The following is a 24,198-nucleotide window of genomic DNA, read 5'->3' as shown; positions in this document are numbered from 1 at the left end:
AGCAACAAGTGTCATGGTTTTAGCTTGTTTTTAGTATAAAAAAATGTTAGATATACATTAAAAGTCTTAAACATTTATTTTACAAGTGATTAATTCATCAATTTTACAAGCTCTGGGTACCTTGTGAGTCCATCCAGCCACTGTCTGTATCTAGGATGGAGACGTCCATCGTGGTTTCATCGTTGGCTGCCTGACTGGTCTGGCAGAGCACATCAGAGATCTCTACCACCTCCTGACCAATCTCGATGTCTTTCTCCTCCACCTCCTCACCCATCCTCACCTCCCCCCCATCCTCTTCTTTCATCGGTTTCTCCTCTTTCTCTTCACCTACCTCTTCAGAACCAACTCCCTCCACTTTCTGCTCTCCTGTTTGGTCTTTCTGTACCACCTCGCCCTCCTCTTTCTTCTGTTCATCCCTATTCAGTTGTGCGTCTTCTGCTACTTTGTCTTCTCCCATCCCCTCGTCTCTGCCACCTTCAACCAGTTGATCATGGTCAGAGCATGGAGACAAGTGCGAACTATCTGTCGCAGGCTCCCCATCATCACTGTTTTGGGCACTATGACTCCATTCTTCTGCTCCAGACTTAAGATCTTCTTCCACCATCTGCTCGCCTACCATCAGCCTTACCACCTCTTTCTTTTGCTCTTCCTTCCCAACTTCTTTGACTAGACTCTTCTCTGCTTGATCTGTCACTTCACCTTCCTCCATCATCTCTTGAGGCTCTTCGGCAATCTCAATATCATCCTCTTCATCTGCCTCTTCCTCAACTTGTGCTTGAGGTATAATGATGACTGGGGAGGATATTTTGGGCTTTGGTGAGCATTTATCCAGAGTCACCTGCTGTAACTGGATTTGGACATCTTTCTCATGTAAAGGCTTTTCAGTACTTGAATCCTGAACAGCTTTTGAGGTATCTTGCTTTTCTATTCTTTCTAATTTTGGAGGTGCCCCATGCTCACTTTGAATCTTCTTGTCATCTTTTTCTGTGCTCTCTCCCAAAGACTGAGATGATGCTGAAGGTATGGCTGTGTTTGCCATTTCTGGTTCATCAGTTCTTTCTTCTGATTCCTCCTGCTCAGAGATCTGCACTTCTTCATCTAACTCTGTCAGTTTATTATCAGTTCTCTCAGACTCTGGGTCCTTCTCTGCTTTGACCTCTGGTAAGACATCTTTCCTTGCCTTCTCTCCAGTGGCTTGGGCTTCTGAGGGTGTATCGTCTGGGGACTTGGGGGTGGTGGGACTTGGGGGAGCCTTGCATCCAGTTTCCGTAAGATTGAACGTAAAGGAATTGTCTGGTGGGATGGGAGAAGCCTCTCTGGATGGGTCTTTTTCAACATCTACCTCAGGGATTGCTTGGATCTTTATGTCACCAGGTAGGCCGCTCTCCAAACGAAACTCAGTCAGTCTGTCTTTGGAAGAAGTCATTGGGATTCTTAGGCGATCAGGTTTTCCTCCACTTGTCACAGCTTTTTCAAGAATCAGGGTAGTCTTGACTGGTGCATCTTTCTTTTCAAACACAGTTTTTTGAGAGATCTCTGGGATAATTCCTTTATGATCTTGTTGTTGTACACCTTCAACTTTCGTGGTCCCAAGCTCCTCTTCAGCTTCACTCTCCATAGAAGGGAAACGCTGGTGCGGAGAGTCCCCAGGACTGGGCACATCAGCAGGAGACGGCATGGGCCCTGAGTACTCACTGAAGACACAGTAGCCCAGGTCCTCCAGCTGGCTTTCCCCACCCACCACTCTCGAGGTCTGATCTCCCAAGGTGAGCTTGGCCAAAGAACTCCCCACCAGAGCTGATACATTGGTGGGCACGGACTTTCGTCTCATGTGATCAAGCTCCCTCCTCTCTATTGATGGCCGAGGCAGGGCTCCAGCCAGGTCCAACATCTCCGAGAGGCTGCCTGAATGTTCAAAACATGGGTTCTTATCAGAAGGTAACGGTGTTTCTACCTTGGTGAGGATATCTTCAGACGATTCAGTGGTAGTAGGGGTAATGGAGACAGCTGGAGGAAACTGGTGTTGGCTCTCCACAGATGGTGTTGAAGGGTAAACCTCAGATTCATCAAAGCTTCCACTGATTGGATGCAAGCTTTCTGAGAAGGCCTTTGACTTCTCTTCCTTCACTGTCTGTCCTGCCGCAGACCCAACAGTAATGTTCAGGGAGAGGCTCCTTTGTTCTAATGATATCTTACCAGGGGATGTTCTGGTTTTTCTCTCCTGTTGTTCCTCAAGCTTGTGCATAATGCTTTCAGTTTCCCCACTTAACTTTGTCTCTGCTGCTGTGCTGAGTTCGTAATAGCTCTGGGTTTGTGATGACTCCTCTTCGTGGCTTTTTGAGGATGTCTCAAAGTAGGTTTTTGCTCCTGACTCATGTTCTGCAAAAATATCTGAAGTGGCTTTCAACTCTGACCCAGGTTCTGGACTTGACTTGACTGCTTCTTGCCTGTGGTCCACTTTTTGAATGTCAGTCACTGGCAATCTAATATCACTGCCGGCCTCTTGGCCGTCCTTATTTATCCCCTCAACCGTCCCTGGTTTTTCCTTGCTTTCATTCACAGGAAGTCCTGATTTGCTTGCTAAGATAATTTCCCCTTTGGCTTCCTCCTTTATATTCTCCTCCTCTGCCAGTAAAGGCTGTTCTGCCTCTTTTGCTTTGGATTCTACAAGCAGGTGGCTTTCAGCTGCCTCTTCTGCTACATCCTTTCTGTCTTGGTTACCTTGCTCAATTGAGGAGGTGTCAGACAGCTCTTTCTCTTTCACAGAGGGACGAGGAGGTTCAATCGAGGCGAGCTCTGCGCCTTCAGCTGTTTCTCTTTCAACTACCGACTGCTTCTGAGGTAGCGACGCCACTTGAGGTTCTTCTTCTTTCATGGCCGACTCACACGATGCCTTACTGATACATTCTTCTGGCTGGGCTGTGAGTTTGAAGGATACTGTACAACTTTGTGCTGAGTCATATCAGCTAAAAGCTTTGCTTGAAGCATCCACAAAAGCTAGCCAATACAGTCAAGCCTTCTGCACATAGATACAGTAGCTCTCCATCAAGCAAAACACACAGCACAGTGTATTTCGCAGCAGGCCACAACAGCACGGGGGGGGGGGGGGGGGGGGGTGTCACAGCACCTAAATTAGCGTGCAGAACTGGAATGAAGGAATGAGTTGCATGATGTTAGATGATAAGAAATAAATGTACACAAATATATTGAATTCCTATTGCAATACACAAGGATTGACAAAAAATGTTCAACCCGATGATAAAGAAAGATTTGATGTAATTAACTGTTAATGGTGTCATTTGAGGTTCTACTGCAAGTGCAGGAATACTGTGGATGTGAATGAGTCTTTATATTACTTGGATAAAAATGTTTAAGTAAATGTATTAGGGGTATAATCTTGATTCAATTGACCTTATAGATAAGGATGATGATACATGTCCAATGAGGGTGGATTTTAATGCCCAAACTGTGTTCTTAGTAACAATAGGAAAACAGAAGTATCCTTTGCCTTGAAATGAAATGAAAACAACATTGAAACTCAAAGCAAGTGATATACAACACACTTAAAATACATTCAGGACTGATTCATGAAGCACCCGTACAGGTGGGTGCACTCAGAAACACCTTCTTGCACACAATATTCCAGCAAAACCCACATAAAAATATACAGACAGCTAATTCTAGCAACACTGAAGTCTACAATGCTTGACAGTTTAGACAGTGATATTTGCATTTGCAATGTAGCTGGCAATACAAAAGTGCAGAAATGATCAACTACAATATGGTTGATCAGGTGTTCTAATGTCGCTCCAATGAAAAGCAAATGGTTATGTTTGGCATGAAAAAGCACAAATCAAAATGCTACGTCACATCATTTTGCACATGGCCACTTCAGTAACTGAAGCAGAAGCTTAAGGATTTAAGGGCAACAAAGCTGCAGGAAGTTTGGCAGCAAAGCCTGAGTTGCGTCACAGTTTATAAACCAAGAGCGGAAAGTATTTGTACCCATTAGCAGAGCACAAGAGGATCGTAAAAAAAACAGGTCATAGATAGACATTCACCCCAACACGCTTTCATAAGGAACAAACGTACAGTTACTCACAATTATAATACACTCACACAAACTGTATGCACGCACACGAAACCCATAAAACCACACACACCTCTTTGTGATGGGCTGTGTTCACCTTGATGACTTCCTCCATTGAGGACCTCAGGTGTCTGGGCTTGCTGGCAGCCCAAAGCCTGGGGCTCTGTTAAATAATCTGTCTGCTCTAAGAGCACGTCTCCAGGCTGCTCATATGCCACTTCCTCCGGGTAACTGTTGGGCTCCTCTGGAGCCTCCTCCTCATCCTCATCCTGCTGTTGACTGACAACCTCTACTTTATCTTCTTTGAGCAGGGAAGGGAGACACATAGATGAGACATGGAGGACAATAAAACTGGGGTTACAAGACACTTTCAGCTCTGATGGAGATGCATGGGATGCAATCAACACACCTTCTAGTCTAGTCTTGATAGATAAGTGGATAAATACGTAACATGGATTTAAAAGATACTTTTATAAGAGTTTGCATATTTGTCTGAGAAATAAGTTACTACTACAGTTGTAAATAACATATGTTTAACCCTGAATAATATCCTAACATGTATGCAATTAGTCTTTTTTCAGAATATATCCCATTTTTATAGAACAAATCTAAAAAAGTATAAGAAAAATCCTCTTGGAATCTGTTCTGCTTATTAATGAACAATTGGCGTTAGCTCTAAACCGTGCAGCTGGACTATGATTCTACATTTCGGTGATTGCATGCCACATGCACGGTGGAAATGATTAGAAAACAAACTGCATTGTTCTCTTCGAGTAAAGAGCTGAAAGACAATCTGTGATTTACTCCTTGAGAAAATCAATACACAAAATGAGTAAAGGAACAACAGAGGAGATGCTGTGAGGGGAAAGCAGACTAGCGAGATGAAGGGCTCCAGTGGCAGGTTATGTACTATCGCCTAAAGGGAGGAAAGGATGTTTGTGTTCCAGGGCTGACCCCGTAACATACGATTAGAGTGTGTTAGAAAACTAATATTGCACTAATATTGTTAAAATGAAGTGTGACAAGGACAGGACAGTGTTGCACATGCTGCAGACTCCTTAAAGAGGACGATCAGCTGACATGCAAAGCGACAGAGGACTCTGCTATTAAAAACTAAGGGACAAGAAGAAAGAGGAAGAGGAGTTTTTCTTCTCATGCGAGTGGCTGCCACGTTTTGATCTCTTGAAATCCTCGAGGCCATGTGTTTGGTGTCTCCTTTTAGAGCTATTCTTACCACTCTCACCACCATTCACACTCTCATCCTGAATGGTCTGAGCGGTGGGAAGTGTGTGTAGGTGTACCTTGTGCCACAGGCCCAATCTGCTCAGCGGATGGAGAGGGGGGAGGGGAGGGAGGCAAATTGGCTGAGTCATCCACTGCGAAGGTAGAGAGAGAGAGAGAGAGAGACAGACAGACAACACCGGGAAGACAAGACGTGGATGGGAGGAAGGAAATGAAAAACTAACAACTCTGCTGACCTTATCTCTGTGGGTGGCCTCCCTATGACTTTGCAACATTGCTCGTAGCGTGTGTTAGTTTGATGCTTAATGTCCAGTGCATGTCCAGATAGATGCAGATAGAGCACCAACTTACCTCAGATGGTGTGAAATATCAAAAAACAGACACATAGTCATATTATAGTAGCTTAGTATTCAGATTCAACCATTAAAAAGACACTAATGAACATATTATTTACATTCAATTCACCATCCAGGCTCCCCCGTATATACACATGCACATCGTCAAAGCATGCACGATAACTTAATCTTCTTTCCTGTCTTTTTTCTTCTCAATATGCCTCCTCTACCACTTCTCTTTCTACCTTTCCCATTTCTCTCTATCTCTGCAGACACGTCAGTCAGAATATTGGCATTTTGCTGTAAATCTGACATCCACCAGCCTTTTGTTTCTGAGTTGTAATATGATGGATATGATGCTTTATTTTACGAGTAAGGTTTAGTAACTTTTATTCAACCACATTATCATACTTTGGAGCTCGGAGGGTATTTTATGCTAATTATTTCCAGAGTGCGAGGTGAAAAATCCTTAAAAAATGCATGTTTCTGAAAGGCAACCATCTTCAGTGTGCTCCACTATTAAATAAAAACAGCTTCCTCTCCTGAGTTGATTGGAGTATTTCCGACCAGGAGTCACGGAGATTTCTGCTCCACTTCCGGAAATGACCAGAAGCCCCGCGTACACTTTATGCATTTTTAATTACTTGAGTAGTTTAACCCACAAGAGACCCATCACCAAGTGTCTTGAGGGACCACGGCAACCTTAGCACTGCTCCAGCAGACTGTTCATGTTCAGAACTGAAGCTGTTCAAGTGCCTTTTGGGGATGGGCTGCCCTTGCCTCGCACCATGGAACCACTCACAGCTGCAGACCCATCTGGCAGTATGTGTAGGCAGTCCAATCAATGTCATTGACCCAGTGCTGCATGCACACACACACACACACTCACAAACACACCATGTTCCTACCTGTCGCTCCAGGATGTGCGGCTGCCCCACCGTGGTATCCGTTCTCCCTGTAGGCAGAGCTGTAGGCGGAGTAGCCATTCTCGCCGTTCTCTTGCCCGTTTGAGGACCAGTGTTCATCTGGCTGCCGACCGTCTGCCATGCCTGCCTGCTGGGACGCTGGGGAGGGGACAGGTCACCTGTTGGAGCAAGTGACGAGAAGAGAAAAGAAAGATGATTGCACGTGCAGAAGAAGAGTTAGAGGTTAGAATGAGAGAGGAGTCAAAATAGGAAGCAGTCCTCAGAAGAACCTAACTCTGGTACGTGATGTACACTGCATGGTGAGGCTCACAAATCAGCCACCAGAGGGAGTGAGGGGCAACATTATTCCTCCCCCGGCTCAGCCAACTGGTCTTTGTCTCAGCAGCACATGGACGATGAGACAGCAGCGAGACACAACATAGCTGTGCCGATTCTATTGTATTTCTTTTTTTCTTGTCCATTTAGGGGCCTCTAAATGTTTGTTTCTGTGAGATTAACAGGTGGAGCACGACACCATCACCTGCCTGTGCCAAACATACACACTCACTGTGAGGGGCTTTGAGTTCAGGTATTGCACAAATGGCAAATACATTTACTGCTTAAGAGGCGAGCATCAATCCAAAACACAACAATGAACAAATGAGTAAAATACAATTCATATAAATCCCGAATGTGTGAGCAGCAGGCAGCTCATGAAATGGTTAAATGAAAATGTGAACACACCCTTCATATCCCCTTCACCACCGATAAGGAGGTTGTTACCATGGCAACCGGAACAGGTCTTATGGGGGTCCAGCAGATGGGTTTGACAGGCTTGCCCCATTCAGACAACAAAGTGCTCCACACACACACACACACACACACACACACACACACACACACACACACATCTAGACAAATAAGTGCATCACATGACAGACAGCAGCATCTATTAGCCCCCGCTGCCTTCACTACAGCTCAACAAGTTCTTTCCCACCAATTATAATAACAAAAGGTTTGTCCCGATCACGTATGCACTACTGAAGTATCTACATTCTAATCAAGCATGTACCCTCATAAAAACGGCCTTTTCCCCCCCTTAGAGGAAACACATAATGTTGCTTTTTAAACAAGATTAGCGGGGGGGCCCTCCCTTGCCTGGCAGGCTAGCTCGATAGCATCATTATCATCAAACAGCTGCAGCTAATTTCATCATAACAAATCATCACTGAGACTCCTTTCTTCCCTCTCCCTCCGTCTCGTTTCTCATAACCACAAAGCCGGAGCTCTGACCGAGCCCATTCGCCGTTTGCCTTCTGTTTAGTTTAAACTGCTTTTTTTTTATCATTGGTTTCTTCTTCTCTCCTCTTTTCCATTCCACCTCCGTCTTCGTCTCCATTTTCTTTTTCACCCCGATTCTCTTTCTGTCTTGCTCTCCTGCCAAACCTCATGCATTTCCCATCTTTTTTTATGGGTCACGCTGATCAGTTTGCGAACATATTCGTCAAAATATTAGATATTATCACATCCACAAGGCAGAGCTCGAAAACATTTCTAGTTGATCAATATCAGAATATTATCTGAATTTGTTTGTTACATTTGGACGGAGCAAGGCTTGATGCTCTTCCCTGTTTCCAGTCTTTAAGCGAAGCTAAGCTAACTGGCCTGCAAGCTACATATTTGGTGTACAGACATGAGAGTGGTATCAATCGAACTTTGATTTTTTTTGTAGGGACATGAGGATGAGCAAATATAAAGATGCACAAAGTCTTAGCAGCTTCAGTACTAAAATATTAAATATAAGCCTTTGGGGAAGAGCGTCTTCTATTCTCAGTCGTCTCTATTTATCTTCCCTCCTCATTCCTTTCAAGTCTCTCTCCTCTTCCTCCCTGCAGCGCTGCATGACGACAGGCTCACAGTGATCAGGACTAATGTCTTCTGCAGTGGGAAGACGAGAGGATCAGAGGGGAGAGAGAGAGAGAAAAGAAGGGGAGAAGAAGCGAGGAGGAGAAAGACCCACTGACACTCAAAGATACTGGGCCAAACTGTCTGAGACTGAAAATCTCAGCTCAGGGCTCCGTCAGAGTCCCAGCTGTTGCTAAGGAAGAAAACTGGTGCGCTGACAGCCAGATTGTGCTGATGGTGGTTTGTAATTGCATTGACCCGCTTTCAGCTGCTATTTTGGCAATGTTATGCCACACTTGGCATTCACACATTGTCCAGACAAAGGATGTCATAAACCTTGGCAGCTTACATAAATCCTTCGTGTTCTCGTTTGATAAAAAGGCACTTAAAAAGCAAAAAGTACGAACGCAGCACAACTTTTACCCTCACACATTCAAATGCATTACCATCCCTGGGGTCCAGACCTACAGATACCTTATGCTTTGATGGTTTGTTGGCTATGTTGATGTTTTTACATTTGAATGCCTCCCCTACCAGCACACTGTAAAATACCAAGAACTACTGCCCTTTTAATACAAAGTGGCTTCAGGAAAACTGGTACGATTGGTGGCCAGTTACACGTTTCTATTCAACAGCATTCCAGGAATTTACAATTCCTGACCAAGGTCAATGATATAAACCAGGTCTAAGACCTTGGAGGACTTCACCGGTCTACCAGGTATCACTTTTAGCTGACTGTTTCAACTGTTTATGCATTAATTTAGCTAATTTAATAATTCTTTGAGATAAGTGCTTGTTTTAACCAGTTATCCATAAACTACATAACTAACTATCTGTTACTTGAAGCCTTCTTGGTCTTAAGTGCTATTTTGTTTATTTGGAACAAAGTGACAACTGCTTTTATAAGTTAATACACAGCACAAGGCCTATACCATCTTTGAAATTCTAAATTTTGACCCTTAGATTGGCTCATCCATTATTTCTATTTATTTTTACTTATTTTCTGACATTAGAATAGGGCAGAGGAAAGCTTTAATGTCCCAGAGGCGAATGAATTAACACTTCTAGTAACATCAGATACTGAACTCATGTCAGATTGTTTGTTTTTCTCCTGATGTCTGGGTCTGCCCATCCTCAGGACCTTGCTCTCCAGGCACACCCTGTCATCCTCGTGTGGTTAACGTGATCCGACATCGCCCTCTCCCTCGTTGCTCCCTTTTAGCTGTTTAGTAGTCTCACTGTGTTAGAGAGAAAAAGGATAAAGTGTATAACGGGCGTCTTTCCAGACATAACAACCAAAAAAGCAGAAGGTTTTAATGACGGAAAGCTGAGCAATTATTCTCTCGATACACTGTCAGGTCGGTCTGCAGTTTGCTTTGTGCCTATAGCTGACAGATACAGCTAAATATTGCTTTTATGAGCAGGAGAACCTAGTTATAGACCGATGTGCAGACAAGAACTGATCTCTGCTGCGATTTAGAGCAACAACAGGTAAAACGAACCTCTTCTTTAAAATAAAATAACAACCCAAAGCACCTGAATTTAGCCTGTAACACCTGAGACACAATTAGAAATGTCACACATGCCCCAAACCATTAAATAACGTTTGACTCTTACATGTTCGGAAAGGCTAGAAGCCCAGCAGTTAGCCCACAACTGCTCAGCATGTGAACCATCACGGCGTCCTAATCCTGAAAGGGTTAAATCAACAGCACTAGGAGTCAAAAAAGGGACTGTCAAATCCCATTACATCTTGGGACTGATGTGTTAAATCGAACATGCCAGCATGATCTCTCACAGAGAAGAGAAGGTGCGGCAGCAGGCCCGAGGCTCGTCTGACCTGAGTGGGCCTCCTCCTCTCGTCTAGCACTCTCTCCTCTTCTCTACCGACTCCACCCCGCCCCATCCCTAATCCGACCTCACTTCCCTCCCCGTCTGAGCCCCCTCCACCACCACCACCAACCACACCCCAATCTGGGTCACTCATCACGCCTCCGTGGAGCGCCGCTCACATCGGAATGTCACCATCCATTTAGGAGGGAGGATGGAGTCTCTCGCAGCCAGTCTCAGTAGGCCAACCTGGCCTTAATCCTCTGTGTGAGCGCCCCAGTGTGTGTGTGTGTGTGTGTGTGTGTTTGAAAACCTTCGTGTTCGCACGCAGGATCAGCTTTTAGGTGTGATTTACTAAACTCCAATCACTGATGGTGATGATTCATGCACATTTGTTGTAATGATCCATTATTTAATCGTTTGTTTCTGTCATGTTCGACTTGAACTTCCATTAATTGTCAATAAAGGTCTTCTCTGCCCTCCGTTTGGCAGTCAGTCCTGGGTTTCCAATTTGCATTTTGAGCATTTGGCAAATGTTCTTCTGTTTGAGAATATTTTGGCAACTGTAGACTAATAAATACTAATACATTAACTGAGGATTTCCTGGAAAATAAGCAGTTTTAGAGACACTGATACAATAAGAATAAGAAGGTCACTGGTTTGTTTCTCAACATATATGTCACGTTATTACATTATTTAAATGGACTACAGCTCCTGCAGCTCAAATATTATTTAAATTAAGACAATGACAAGATAAGAAATTGACTAAACATGATTTATCTTAGCCTGAATCAGGTTAAACATAGTTAATTAATAAATGAATCGATAAATATTGTAAATATTTTCTGGTTTTCATACACTTTGGAACAGTAAATTGAGTTTCTTTGGGTGTACGACAGGCAAAACAAGAACCTTAGAGGGCTTGTGACGAGCGTTTTTCTGATTAATCAATAAAATAAACTGCAGGTTAGCATTTTTGTCACAAATACTGTATTGCAACTGCTTGATGACACTTTACATGGTTTATGCATGTGTATCCATGACAAGCAACTTTCATAAAACCACTATAGCAACACTACAGACAGATCAGGGTTCGAGACATGCATGGATGACTGCTAACTGTCACACGAAACAGTAGCGCTGAGGACAGGAGGACAGTCAAGGTTGCTGTGACCTGTAATCAACCCTGAATCCAGCGGCTTCCTCCTCCGTCGCCGCAGCAACAGCAGCAGCAACAGACGGTGGATTATGTTTAGTTGACTCAGCAAGACATGTGGGGGATTAAAGCATAATAAACGCTGCCAGTGAAGTGTGAATGAACTGTGTATACGGTGAACAGCAGCATGACGAGTACGGCACGCGCACACACAAACACACGCCCATGTATAAGAGGTGCCACTGGCAGATTAAGGACCGTAATAGCAGCAGTATAGGAGCACTGAGATTATGTGACTGAAACATGACAGCGTGTGAAAGAGGTGTTTCTAACAAGGCTTTATTATTCCTCTAAAATCCTCCATGACGCTGCAATGTGTCACATCCAATCAGCTGTAAATGACGGTGGTTTCTTCGTCTTGGAGTCATTAGAATCACTACTTTAAATATGTTTTTTTGAGCTATCGTCACCCTGCTGATCAAAAACTGCTTGTGGTTTAAACGGTATGTTGTGATGAATTGATTGATATTACTGAATTTTGGATGGTTTCAGTGAGTAAAGCCTGTAAACTGAACGTCTCCCCGTTCAAGAGAATTTAAGATTGACTTTAAATCAAACTGACTGCTGCGTCCTAACTCAGATTTATTCCCTCCTCTCACCGCCTGCACGCCTGCTTTTCCTTCTCTTTAGTTTCAGCCTCCAATCTCATCATCGGAGGAGATGCTTCCTGGCACGCATCAGCCCCACCCCGCGGTGATGTCATTGTTCCCATGGTGATAAGAGACCCGGGGTGGGAGGGGCTGGCGGTGGTCAGGAGAGGACTCTGGCTGGCTTGCTGCAGAGAGCGGACTTTGACCATGTTATGGATCCTGAAATAGGTCACCAGATCCTCCAGGCACAGCCCCCGGGGGTCCTTCCTAACTGCACTGACACAAATGGGAGCCGAGCCATTTAAATTCATCAATACGCTGATAGCTGGTTGCTGGTTGGGCTGATGATGTCATTTTAGGCTTTTATGCTGGTGCTGATGGGGGTGGTGTCTTAGCCAAGCACTGTTGTTGTTATGACAGTTATGTTAAAATCAGTTTCAGTCAAACAAACAAAACGGTCTGTGTTGGTACTTTTTATGGCCCTCTCATGCGACATCGACCTGCAGTATGAAAGCTTTTATCACATATTTAAATTGTATTGTTGCAAAATGTCAAACATCTGACAGCTTCAGCTTCTCAAATATGAGGATTTGCTGCTTAATACCTTTGCATTTTGAACTGTTGGTCAGGCAAAAATGGTTATTAATATTGGGATATTGGGATTTTTCACATATTTCTGACATTTTATAGAAAATGAGAATAAAACACACGCTGTCTTTTAGGACTTTCATGGGAAAATTCTTCTAGAAATTATGTTTTTTTTGTCTCAGGCAGCAGAAACAGCAGTTAGTAGGGAGGAAATGGGTATTTACCACGAGCAGCAATAGATCATATACCACCAGAGTTCAAAAATAGGACTGCTAATTCCTGCTAATTGTCTCAACCAAAAATATAGACGGCAACCACTGTGACATTTTCACACAGCACTGAGCTCTCCGCTGTCTCCAAACAGAACTTCAGTCCCTCCCTCCCCAGCCATCTTGCATTTTCACGAGTCCTTCATGGCTGATGGGATTACGATGACAGCTTACCATCTCCCAGCCCACGCCCATACACACCTACGCACACACACACACACACACACACACACACCCTGCTCAAATCAACCCAAACACATGCATAAACACCCAAAAACTCAACCGCACACACATGCAAACAAACGCACCCTCTCATTGCCCCCAAATGCATCCACAAAGCTAAACCCAGAACTCTCTGACTGGGAGCAAACACATTGTTAACTTGAGCTAAATATAGACACTCGCACACAAACAGAAGACGTCTCTGAAACAACATTTACAACCACATCAACATGTCGCCACTCGCTCTGTCATTTAACTTCCTGTCATGAAACTCAAACACAGTTAAGCAGCGAAAGCACAAAACATGACATTGGAGTCTCAAGTTAATGACTGCTTTTTGGCGGTCAAAAATATTCTTGCATGACATCAACCCAAACAATCGCCCCTTCTAGCTTCCCACATGTTGCGGAGCATAATTCCCCCTCTATTATATATCCATGGACAGCCAAGCTAATCATCTGGCTGAGTGCAGCCACTTAGATCTGACTCCCGGGCCCCATGAGTCATGGGAAAAGTGAGTGTGAAATGTCGTGGAGTAGAAGTAGTGCATAGTACACCATCTGGCAGCAGTCCAGGCGTCTTTGTTTTTGCTTTTTCTTTTGCTTCTTTAGCCGTCAGAAGAAAATATCTCCATTTAAAAGCTGTATTCAAGAAAAAGAGGATACCTGCAAGGCCTTCTGCAGTTTATAATTTAATGTAGTATTTATAGCAGCATGGCTCTATAGATGGCAATGTTGGTTTGTCGGTCAGTCTGCTGGGCCACCACTTTGGTCCAGACTAAAATAACTCTACAGCTATTGGATGAATTGCATGGCATTTTGTAAAGATATTCGTGGTTCCCAGATGACGAATCCCACTGACTTTTCCTCGAGCGCCACCAGCACGAATAATTGAATCGCGGCCACAAATTAGTTGTGTTTTTTTCTCTGACACCTCCTGGCCTCCGTACTCAAGTAAAATAGTGTCACATGGCTGTAGACTCTGAGTCTTCTTCATTCACATCTATGTTTTTCCGTTAGCTTACCTACCTTGAAGAGCTGTCTTCACTTATGGATGAAACAGACAAGTGCTGAGTTGAGGCGTCTGCTCGGACCTGCATGAAAAAGGAGGGAGGTAAAGAAGTGTTAGGACATCAGTAAGTTTAACACACACTGTCGCTGGGTCTAAGCCCATTTAATACACCGACAGCTTTAAGCCCTAACCTCTGAATCCAGCCTAGCTAGTCCAGAATCAAATGAGGGACTTTTTACAAGGCAGTTCTCATCTCAGCCTCGTGTTAAACACAGCCGCGCATGCACACAGCAGCTTAGCTCTGTCACCTGGAGTCTGCCAGCAACATTAATCCAAACCTCAGTGTGGACTTGTCTCTCTTTTAAGCTGCCGCTGACGGGCTGTGCACAACAACAAAGCCAAAGATCTAATCTATTCAGAGCGTGTGCATAAAACCCATGTAAATGCCTTTTTATTTTTTTGTGTCATATCACAAGTCTGTGTCATGCATTTCATGTTTACTCATTTTTATAATTGTACTATAATAGCGTTACTCTCGAGCATTGTTCACATTATCAAATTTCCCAGAGAAATGCATGTTTTTCCACGATTCGGTTATTATTAGGAGGACTGAGAAGTTGTGTGGATTGGCACTGATACAAACTCCAAGGAATAGCTCTACATTTTGCTTTCTTGTCAAGAGTTAGATAAGAATATCTTTGCCATTCTCATGTCTGTAGGGTAAATATGTAGCTGGTTAGCTTAGCTTTGCATAAAAACTAGACACAGGGGGAAACAGCTAGCCTGGTTCTGTCGAAAGCCTCCAAACATCTCTAAAACTCACAAATTAACCTGTTACATCTTTACTTTTGTACAAATTAAACAACAAAGATTTAGAAGTGCTGGTAGGTTGTTTGGATAGAGCCAGGCTAACTGTTTCCCCCTGTTTCCAGTCTTTATGCTAAGCTATTCAACACCATATACAGCGTCGATCTTATTATCCAGCTCTTGGCAAGAGACTGAATAAGTGTATTTTCCTGAATGTCGAACTATTTCTTTAAACAAAATGAAAATCTGAGAAACATTAGATAAAAAAACAGACAGTGTGAGAGAGACAAAACAGAAACAGGTCAGTGGGATAGTTTCCAAGGCAACTGCAGGGATGATAATAATCCAAAAAGAAGTGATTATTTTTCATAAACAAGTGATTACAAGTGAACAAGTGTCATCTGTGTGCCAACTAGACAGACTCCACTAGTGAGCTGTTTTTGAGATTTGTCAAATTCTTGGATTGGCCCGTTGGGGCCGAGCCAGGGGATGAGTAAAGGCTTAAGCCAGCCATGAAGAAAGACAGATTTGCACGTTTACTCTGCTCTGGGACTGCGAGGAGGTGGAAAACAGAGCATCCTGTTAACATTAAAACAGTGTGAAAGGACCGTCAGGGGGCTCTGGCGCCAAAACAGGCAGTTGGACAGAGAAAGAAGGAGATAGAGGTTGAAATAGAGGGACGTAAAGAGAGCAGAGCAGAGATTCTCCAAACAGGAAGGAGGTTGATTTATTAGAGAGGAGAGAAAGAGAGGCCTGGAGTGAAAAACAGAAGGAAACAATTCGCAGAGGAGGAAAGACAAGTATTTTCTACCAAAGGACAATTCAGGTTTATTACAACTGCGTCTGCCTTTGTTTCTCTTCCAAATGAGTTTGGGAATCCTGGAGGTTCGTTAAAAAAACCTGTCCGATCACCGAACTATTCATGTTTCTGGCCCCTTTGGACTCCTTTTGAGTAAAAGCCTTTTTGTTGTCTCAATGAATTGTTATTTGTATGCTGTTGACACATGACTGTGTGGTCATGCTTTTCTTGTTAACTCAATTTCATAAAACACAATGGTTTTATTCTTGAGCATTGTTAACATTATCAAATTATACCTGAAATCTCCTTTCATTTTCTTTTAATTGACAGTTTGTTTAATATTTTGTTACACACAGGAAGGAGGTAAGCAGGTCACAGAGGCAACAAGGAGGAAAGTATTTGAAGTTATTCAATAATCTCCAAAGTGCTGCTTTGGCAGTGTTTCGACTATAATGAGGCCAAACCTTTAATACTGCAGCTTTGATCGTTTAAACATTATCAAAGCTTTGGCTACTAGAAATTACATTTATTTATTATTTTTAATAGTTTGGTTTAACATTTTTAAACCCATTTACTACACATCATGTACAAAGATACAGATGTGCATGAGAAAGACATTCAATGGTTAGAAAAGGACAAAATGTGCAATTTGTCTTCAATGGACTAAAACATGGAGAACCACTGTTGGTATGGTCTTTTAATTTGAAGGTATAATGTTATTGAACATAAAAAAAAAGGTGTTAAGCCTCTGAAACAGATCGAATTTTTTTTCCTCTAATTTATTATGGCTCCAGAAGAAAGAGACAAAGGCGCATAAATGACTCTCTAAGGGAAGCAAGTTGATATTATAGACATAAAAACTGAAACTAGGGTCACACATGAAGTAATGTCTCTTTTGGGGGGGGGGGGGGGGGTTGGCCGGTCGGGAAGCTTAAAAAGAAAGGGATAGACAGGAGAGATTTAGAGAGATGAGTAGTAACCGCCCGGCCCAAAAATATCACGAGCGTGACAAGAATAGAAGCGTTGTACTCAGAGCCATGTTTCTGACAGACACAGTAAATGATCCCTCTCTCACACAGCAGTTGGTCTGCTGCTTGTTATGAAACCGAAGTCTCTCTCAACACAATTCGTCCATATCTTCCTTTTTTTCCCCCCCAAAGTGCACCCATGTTTTTAATGTGACTGAAGGAAACTCGTGATAAATTCACTAATGAGTGGAGCTTGTCATCTTCATCGGATACGAAAGTCATTAACAAATAGATGCAAGTTAACTGTAACTGGGGGAAAATGATGGATTAATGAGTGAAAACAATTCTTCTTTTTGATGATTGTTACCAAATGACTTCTTCTGTTTACTGCTCTAGTGACTGCAGCCACCCTGTGATGCACGCAGCCTGTCATATGATGAAGTATCTGAAGGGTGTCATATATTAATTGCGGCTTTTACAGGATGAAATGCTGATGGCTTTACATTTTCACAATCTTATCAGTCACCCAAGATGACCATCAACTCCACCAGCACATCCTGTCGGTCGATATTTAATGGCTGGGCACAAACAGCGAGCACGGGGTTGAACAAACAAGCAATTTGTCTCGAGTCTCTAGAAAGGACGGACACAGTCGACGACGGACTTTTTTCTCGACCTTCGTCTTGACCTGCGTGTTCCTCCCAGGAGGAGGGAGGCCAAATGGGTCAAACAGAAGGCAAAGAGAGAGAGAAGACGTGGAGGAAGGGAAGAGTCAAGGATAGAGGAAGGAGGTCGGAGGCTGACCTAATCCTCAGATTTGACTTCATCATCAGAGACGAGGCAAACAGGAAATGAATCCTAATCTCAGCGCAGCGCTAAAAGGCCTGATAAACCTTCCTGAACTGTGCTGAAATGAGCCAACAGAAGAGATAAAAGGGGGACATCACAGAAAGATATTTCCAGAATTATCTGGTCCAGTTTTATTGAGCGTCGCTTTCTGCATTATTACAGCCAATCGTTTAATTCTGGTACGTTGATCTCTCACACTGCTCATCCTGCAGGACCTTAATGATCTGAAATATCATTCTCAACCACACACAGCCTTTAAAATGCATAAAATATATATATTTTTTGGCTTCAGCTAACTAGAGAGGAAGTTATGTACGACGTAAGACATGAAGTTTAATTTCCTGCACTGCAAAAAAGCCTAATAAGCCTGTATTTAGTCACATCGTTTCCTGAAGACATCGCATACGGCTGCCAGAGGTCGTATTGTGTCACCTGAAGGTTGCTACTCGAGCTGCTCCTTCCTCCTACAGCAGGTGCTGCAGGCTACAAAAAGTACCATTGTGTTACTTCTCAATCATACTGCACTTCAAATCCCTGAAGTGTCACTTGTGTTCGTAAGGGACACTTAAGTGAGATCAAACTGCATTTCACTGCAACAAACTGTGTATAAAAAGGAAACTAGTGCCAGGAATGATTGATGCTGATAATGTGAAGCTGCAGTGGTTTGTGGTGTTTTTTGGTCCAACATGGAGGTCCAGCCCGAGCATTGGACAGAGCCTCTCCTCTGACATCTCTGGTTCCTCCCCCTTTTAACTTGGTCATCGTCCTCCATTTCCTCATCTATAATTCACACAAGCAGCAGCCTTCTCCCCGCTGACAAGCACGCACACACACACACACACTCCCTCAGGCCAACGCACACCTCCATACAACGGACACACAAACACATGCATGTTTAATACATCAGAGCCACAAGGAGGTGAAGTCAAGGTGAGGAATATTCAAGGGTGCGCTCATTCCTCATGTCCACAATATGACAAAGACAAGTTCCCTGATAGATTCATATTGCTCCTCTCCTTCCTCTTCTCCCAAATCTTTTGTGTGTTCATCACCATTTCACATGTGGCGCGAAGTGTTTGTGGCTCCTCATTATCTTCTCATCACGCCATGTGAGCCAGCGAGTAATTACATCTGTGATTCACTTCGCCTTGTAATCACGCCTCTCCACGTCGTCCTGAACTCCTTTAGTCTGCAGGGGCTCCTAAATGCTCAGTGCAATCTTACAGGTGTAAGGACAGACAAAAGGGGGGCGGTTTTGTACAGAGGGGCCTGTGTGGCTAATGAGCCAAACTCTGCCGGGAGGGAGGTTCATTAATTAATCTAAAAGGAAGAGATGAGCATGAGAGAGCATAGACATCAATGAGCAGACTGCGAACTTGACTGATGTTTAAAGAAGGAGGGGGGGCAGGAGTAATGAGGTGCCCTCCCAAAACTGGCAGGGATCAGAGAGGCATACACTCAGAAAGAAAGAAATGATGTTCATGTAGTAGTTTTTCTGTATGAAACCGGACCACGATCTTTGCCTAACCTTGAAAAGAGACAGGATCTGACATCACTGACAGCAAAAGCGGAGAAGACCTTGGATCCGCATGCCTCAAGAACCAAACCACTACTAACTAAACCACTACTCTCTGACCGTCACATAATCTACAAGCTCAAACACATGCGAGCAGTGCTGCGCTATGTGAACCAGGCAGGACCAGGTGCAGGTCTTTGTGCCCCCCCGAGGCGACAGCTGCACTTAAGAAGAACTGGTCAATGTTTGCATATATGTAGGTTACACAGTGGCCTCAGAGCATTACACACACATTCATCAATCAACATGGTAGGACAAGGGCGGTTCTGTAATGGAGCCTGCAGGCCATGATTTTATTACCGACTCAAGAATGTGAAGACGCTGAAAACGTGCTAAATATTACAGTTTTATGGAAGACTGCAGCTGGTATGTTTTTACTATTTAATGGTGTCTGCAGTGACATCCTGTGATAGCAATGTGCAGCTAATAAGTGAGCCAGGCATCGACAAGCATCTTAGGTGGTAAAAATATGATATTATTTAGTTGTGAAATCACTTTTTTGTCGCATTTTAAAAAGGTCCAAAGCCAAAAGCATTAATCATACTTCAGCTCAGCAACAGCTTCACCATCTTCGCTGCAGTCCACTTGAAATAACACTATTTCATTCAGCTGCATCTGTCTCTGCGGCCCACCTCACTATGTCGGTGCTCTGACAGACCCATCAAGAATCACTTGTCAACGGACACTTGGGGGCATTCTGTCAAAGTCGAGGGTGTTGTTGACTCGACTGCAGTGGCCCTTTCTCCTCCAGTTCGCCTCTGCAAATAACCGACATGACATTCGTCTGTGATAGGTCTCAAATGCCAGGATGGTTAAAAAACATCTCATAAGACAGTCAGATAGTCTTGGTCCACTATACATGGTCCTATTCATAAGTAAGCAATTCACGTAAATGTGTCTTTTGTAAAAGGACGCACGACAGTTCCTAGACAGACCGAGATATTTTATGTTTAATCTCTGAACTGTTGCACTTGCAGCAACAGCAGTGCAAATATTTATCATAGGAATGAATATATTCTCAAATAGGGGAAGTATATAGACACATATCATCTGTCTCAGAAATACAAAACCAAAAACACCTTAAAGCGTTTGTGCATCGCAGGATTAAAGCAACAAGAATTCAACTTTTACTTTCAGATGTGTTTCTGACAGTTGGAGAAGTGAAGCCGTCGAAACAATAACCCTTCTCTTCCACACTTGGCATTTCTGTAACACCTACATTTATCTCCATTACATCTCAAAAGCTTTGCTGACAAACAGGGGCGATGTTGACTCCAAAACAATGTCCCTCCCTCCCACTGGTTTTGCCCTGCGAGCATGGCAACAGTTGGTTAACCGACCGCAGCGGCGGCCTTAGTGCCAAACGACGACCTCGCTCCGAGGGCATGAGCGGCAGAACTGGAAGAGGGATGCAGGAAAAAGGGGGATAGGAGGAAGAGGAGGAGGAGGAGAGGGTGGAGGATGATCGGGGGGACAGGACTCCATTTGTGACCCCAAAAATGAGGACAGGGAGAGGGTGCATTTGCCCTCTCGTCCTCCCCTCCTACGCTATGGCCTGTCATCCGAAGTTGGTTCCCAGGAAAGGACAGCTCGCCTCGGTGCTGCCCAGCAACCATGCAGGCAGACGGAGACAGAGATAGATAGAGAGAGAGGGGGGGGGTGTGGAGGGGCAGTGGGGTGGTACGTCACTGGGGATGTGACAGACACCCTGGTGACTTCTGGCACACAGTCATAGATACAAACACATACACTGTAGACTGAAACAAATTGGGAGGCTGTTTTAAGGAACACCCTTAAAAACATAAAATGTCCGACACTACGAGCTTCTGTACCGTCAGCATCATTTCATCTTTTTGATGTTCACAAATACCAACAGTCTGTAAGTCAATAAACAACCTTGTGGCAGTTAAACCCAGGTGAAACAAAGATTTTAGAGTTTTTAGAGTAGTACTATGTCTAAATCAGTAAGTCTTATATCAATTCTCATATTGTTTTGTTGCACTCCTCAGGTGTATTGTTTATTGAGCCCCCCCCCCCCCCCCCCGGCTCAAATACAGAAAAGGGAAAGTGTGATAGAGAAAGAGAAAGAGAAAAAAGGGGGATAGAGATGAGAGACCAGAACAGGAAAAGGCAGGAATATGCAGGGTGGAAGGGAAGAAAGAAAAAGGAAAGAAAGGGTGTCTCATCACCACCTGCTCACATCAGCCGAGCCGTCAGGAAGCTTGTGACATGCAGGGCAACGTGTCCTGCGGTCTCGCTCGGCTTGGTGTCACTCCCACAGAGAAACCACCAACAATCTGTTGGCTATGAGTCGCTAACCGCCAACGGCCACATGCCACCACAGCCTCAGCCTCTAAATATATCACCATTATTTCAAATTGGACTGATGTTTTGCATCAAAGAACAAGAGTCACTGCAGATAAAGGTTTGATATCTCTGTCTCTTTTACACACTCATGCTTACACAGCAGCAGCACACTCAGGCTGAACTGTGCTATCCTGCCGGCTGAATAATCAGCGATGTCTAGACGAGGTACGTCACAAAGACTATAGGTCACCAAAACACAGAAACAGCCGCTGGCTTATCGCAACATCAGCTCTTTCAACTCATCATTGTTTGAATATGTCAGCAGCAAATATCCAGAATAATTAGAGTCTCTGCAAACAAAGGGGAGATGATACGCTGGGAGACATTGATTAAAGATTGTGGGCATGCTCCGAAGAGAAGAAGAAACTGAAACACAACAGTTTCTACCAGCAAAAGAAGGAGATGCTTCCAGGCTATTAATGCTAATATTCCTATAAAAGCGGATTTATTCTTCATCTGTGCAGCTTCGGTAGTGATTTCTAAAGCAATAAAGCAGCTGCATAAAAAGGATCCCAATGCATCTGCTTGCACCTCAGAGGAAAAATACGTCTTACCTGGTGGGGTAGGGCAGTTATTCCAGCTTTTTGTCTGCAAAGAGAGCACAAGGGGGTGGGGAGGGGGGCAAGGCAGCAGCTTCTGCAGAGAGAAGAGAAAAAAAAAAAGATGAGAGGCAGAAAAACAAGAGCGAACAGGAGTCGCAGGGGCAGCGGCACACTGACAGAGATGGCTGATGCTTTTTCGCCGGCGAGCAGAGCCGGCAAGCACACTGCTGCAGCTCACACACACACACACACACACACACACCAACACCAACACACACACACACACACACACACACACACACCAACACCAACACACACACACACACACACCGGCATGCTGCCTCATGTAGATCTCCTCCACCCCCCTCCCCTTCACAAGATCATGCTCTGCAACCAAACCAATGTCTCCATTGCATTGGAGAGAGGTGGATAGGTGGGTGTGGGGGTTTACCATGTTTGAGCGCAAGAAATGTGTGTGTGTGTGTGTGTGTGTGTGTCACATTAATTCATGTTTGAAAGGGATACGAAGCTCATCCCCTCCTGAGGGAACTGAGTTCCAAGATAAATCTCTTTCCAAGAAATTTTCAGAGGCATTTTTCATTCTCCTCGCAGTGTTTATCTCAACCGTAAAAAGACGTCCACATTATGAATGCATGAAACATTTGAACATGACAGCGAGTGTAGCTGGAGTGTATATGTGTGTGTGTGTAAAGGAGGGGTGAGGGGCTTGCCCCATGCTGAATAATTGCTCTTTCCTGGTGCTCATTTGCAGGCATGGCCAACTGCAGCAGCAGCACTGAAACAAAGACGAGAAAGGGGGGACGAGGGGGAGAGAGGGTCTGAGAGGGAGACTGCAGAGGCCAGACCAGCAGAGCAAAAGCACACAGCTCAGTAGCACTGAGCGCCGACTGCTGAAAGCCTAATTCCTTGCTCATTACTCCGACCTCAAACCACATGAAATAAAATATATTTATAGTCCAGAGGCTCACAGCGGCCCCAGTCTTCAGCTATCCATCACCCGCAGTACTAGACGTGTCAAAGATGTGAATAAATAGAGAAATTATGAGCCGAGGAGCTGAATCAAAACAACCAACGAGTGCAAATGTGGACAGCTGGATGAAAATAAAAACAAACGTGCATCTTCACTCACATGACGTGTGAGATTTATGAGGTTAAGGCATCTTTCAGCTTGTTGTTGTGGTTTTGTGACATGCAAGTGCACTGTTCTGGTTCAATCTCTCCGCTCTCATAGCTCTCATTGCTTCTGGTAGTAAAAGGCAGATGTACACTACCTGCCCAGCACCAAACGGCAGAGCTAAACGGAGAGGGACTTACATTTGCCAGGTGCTGATTTTGGATTTGTCATAAGGGGTAAAAATAACAGATGTTTGTCTCTGAACTAACAGCAGAAAAGATCTGCTGTGATCTAACGTGGTACGGCTCTATATTGGCATACATTTGACATGATAGTATTGTATTAACATAGACTAGGAAATAAATTAACCCACTAAAACAAACCAGTATGACCAGACTGATGTCAAGAGACACTCCCCAACATGATTGCCAAACCTCACAGAGACCGCTGAGGCTGAATCATAAAGGATACAGTCATACGGTTCCCAAAACCACTTAAAAAATTAGAGGAGGAGAGGGAATAGAGAAAACCATCTGACCCTGCTCCTTCCATCCCACATCACATCCTCTCCCAGTCCCATCATTAGCCTGTCCTGTTTCAGGGGGGTGGACAGAGCCATCAGTGTAAGACTGTAATCAACCTGTCAGCGTTAAAGAAAGCAAATGAGACATTTAAAATGGCAGCGGAAAAATACTCCTGCTGTCAAACTGAATTATGAGATAAATTTCAATTTTCACATTTGTGCTCACGACAAACCAAGCGGAGTTTGGGTAAAAGGAAAGAGAGAGGGGGGGGCAAGGAGGAAGGAGGAAAAAGGGGAGGTTGGGTGACACGAGAGGCGCAGACAGTCCTGTCAACGCCGTTAGGGAGGCCTTTCGCCAGCACTGATTAGAGAGCGAGGCCTGAGCCGGAGCTGCAGAGCCCGCTAGCACAGACACCAGCATCTAATCTC

At 44.1% G+C, this 24,198-nt stretch overlaps 1 protein-coding gene across 1 annotated transcript in view; it reads right to left on the bottom strand.

Annotated features, from left to right (window-relative positions):
- LOC139306508 (microtubule-associated protein 2-like) overlaps positions 1-22,187 on the bottom strand; it is a 32,275-nt gene extending 10,088 nt beyond the window's left edge. Inside the window, exons 1-5 of the mRNA XM_070930384.1 lie at positions 22,124-22,187; positions 14,221-14,285; positions 6,576-6,751; positions 5,392-5,466; positions 121-2,919 (exon numbers count right to left, since the gene is read on the bottom strand). Coding sequence (XP_070786485.1) covers positions 121-2,919; positions 5,392-5,466; positions 6,576-6,714 — 3,013 coding nt within the window. The 5' untranslated portion in view covers positions 6,715-6,751; positions 14,221-14,285; positions 22,124-22,187. The remainder of the gene's footprint in view (positions 1-120; positions 2,920-5,391; positions 5,467-6,575; positions 6,752-14,220; positions 14,286-22,123) is intronic.
- Positions 22,188-24,198: the final 2,011 nt, after the last annotated feature.

This window comes from Enoplosus armatus, chromosome 24 (assembly GCF_043641665.1).
Source record: "Enoplosus armatus isolate fEnoArm2 chromosome 24, fEnoArm2.hap1, whole genome shotgun sequence".
Classification (NCBI taxonomy): Eukaryota; Metazoa; Chordata; class Actinopteri; order Centrarchiformes; family Enoplosidae; genus Enoplosus; species Enoplosus armatus.
The sequence above is the reverse complement of the archived record's forward strand: the minus strand, read 5'-3'. Positions and strand labels throughout refer to the sequence as shown.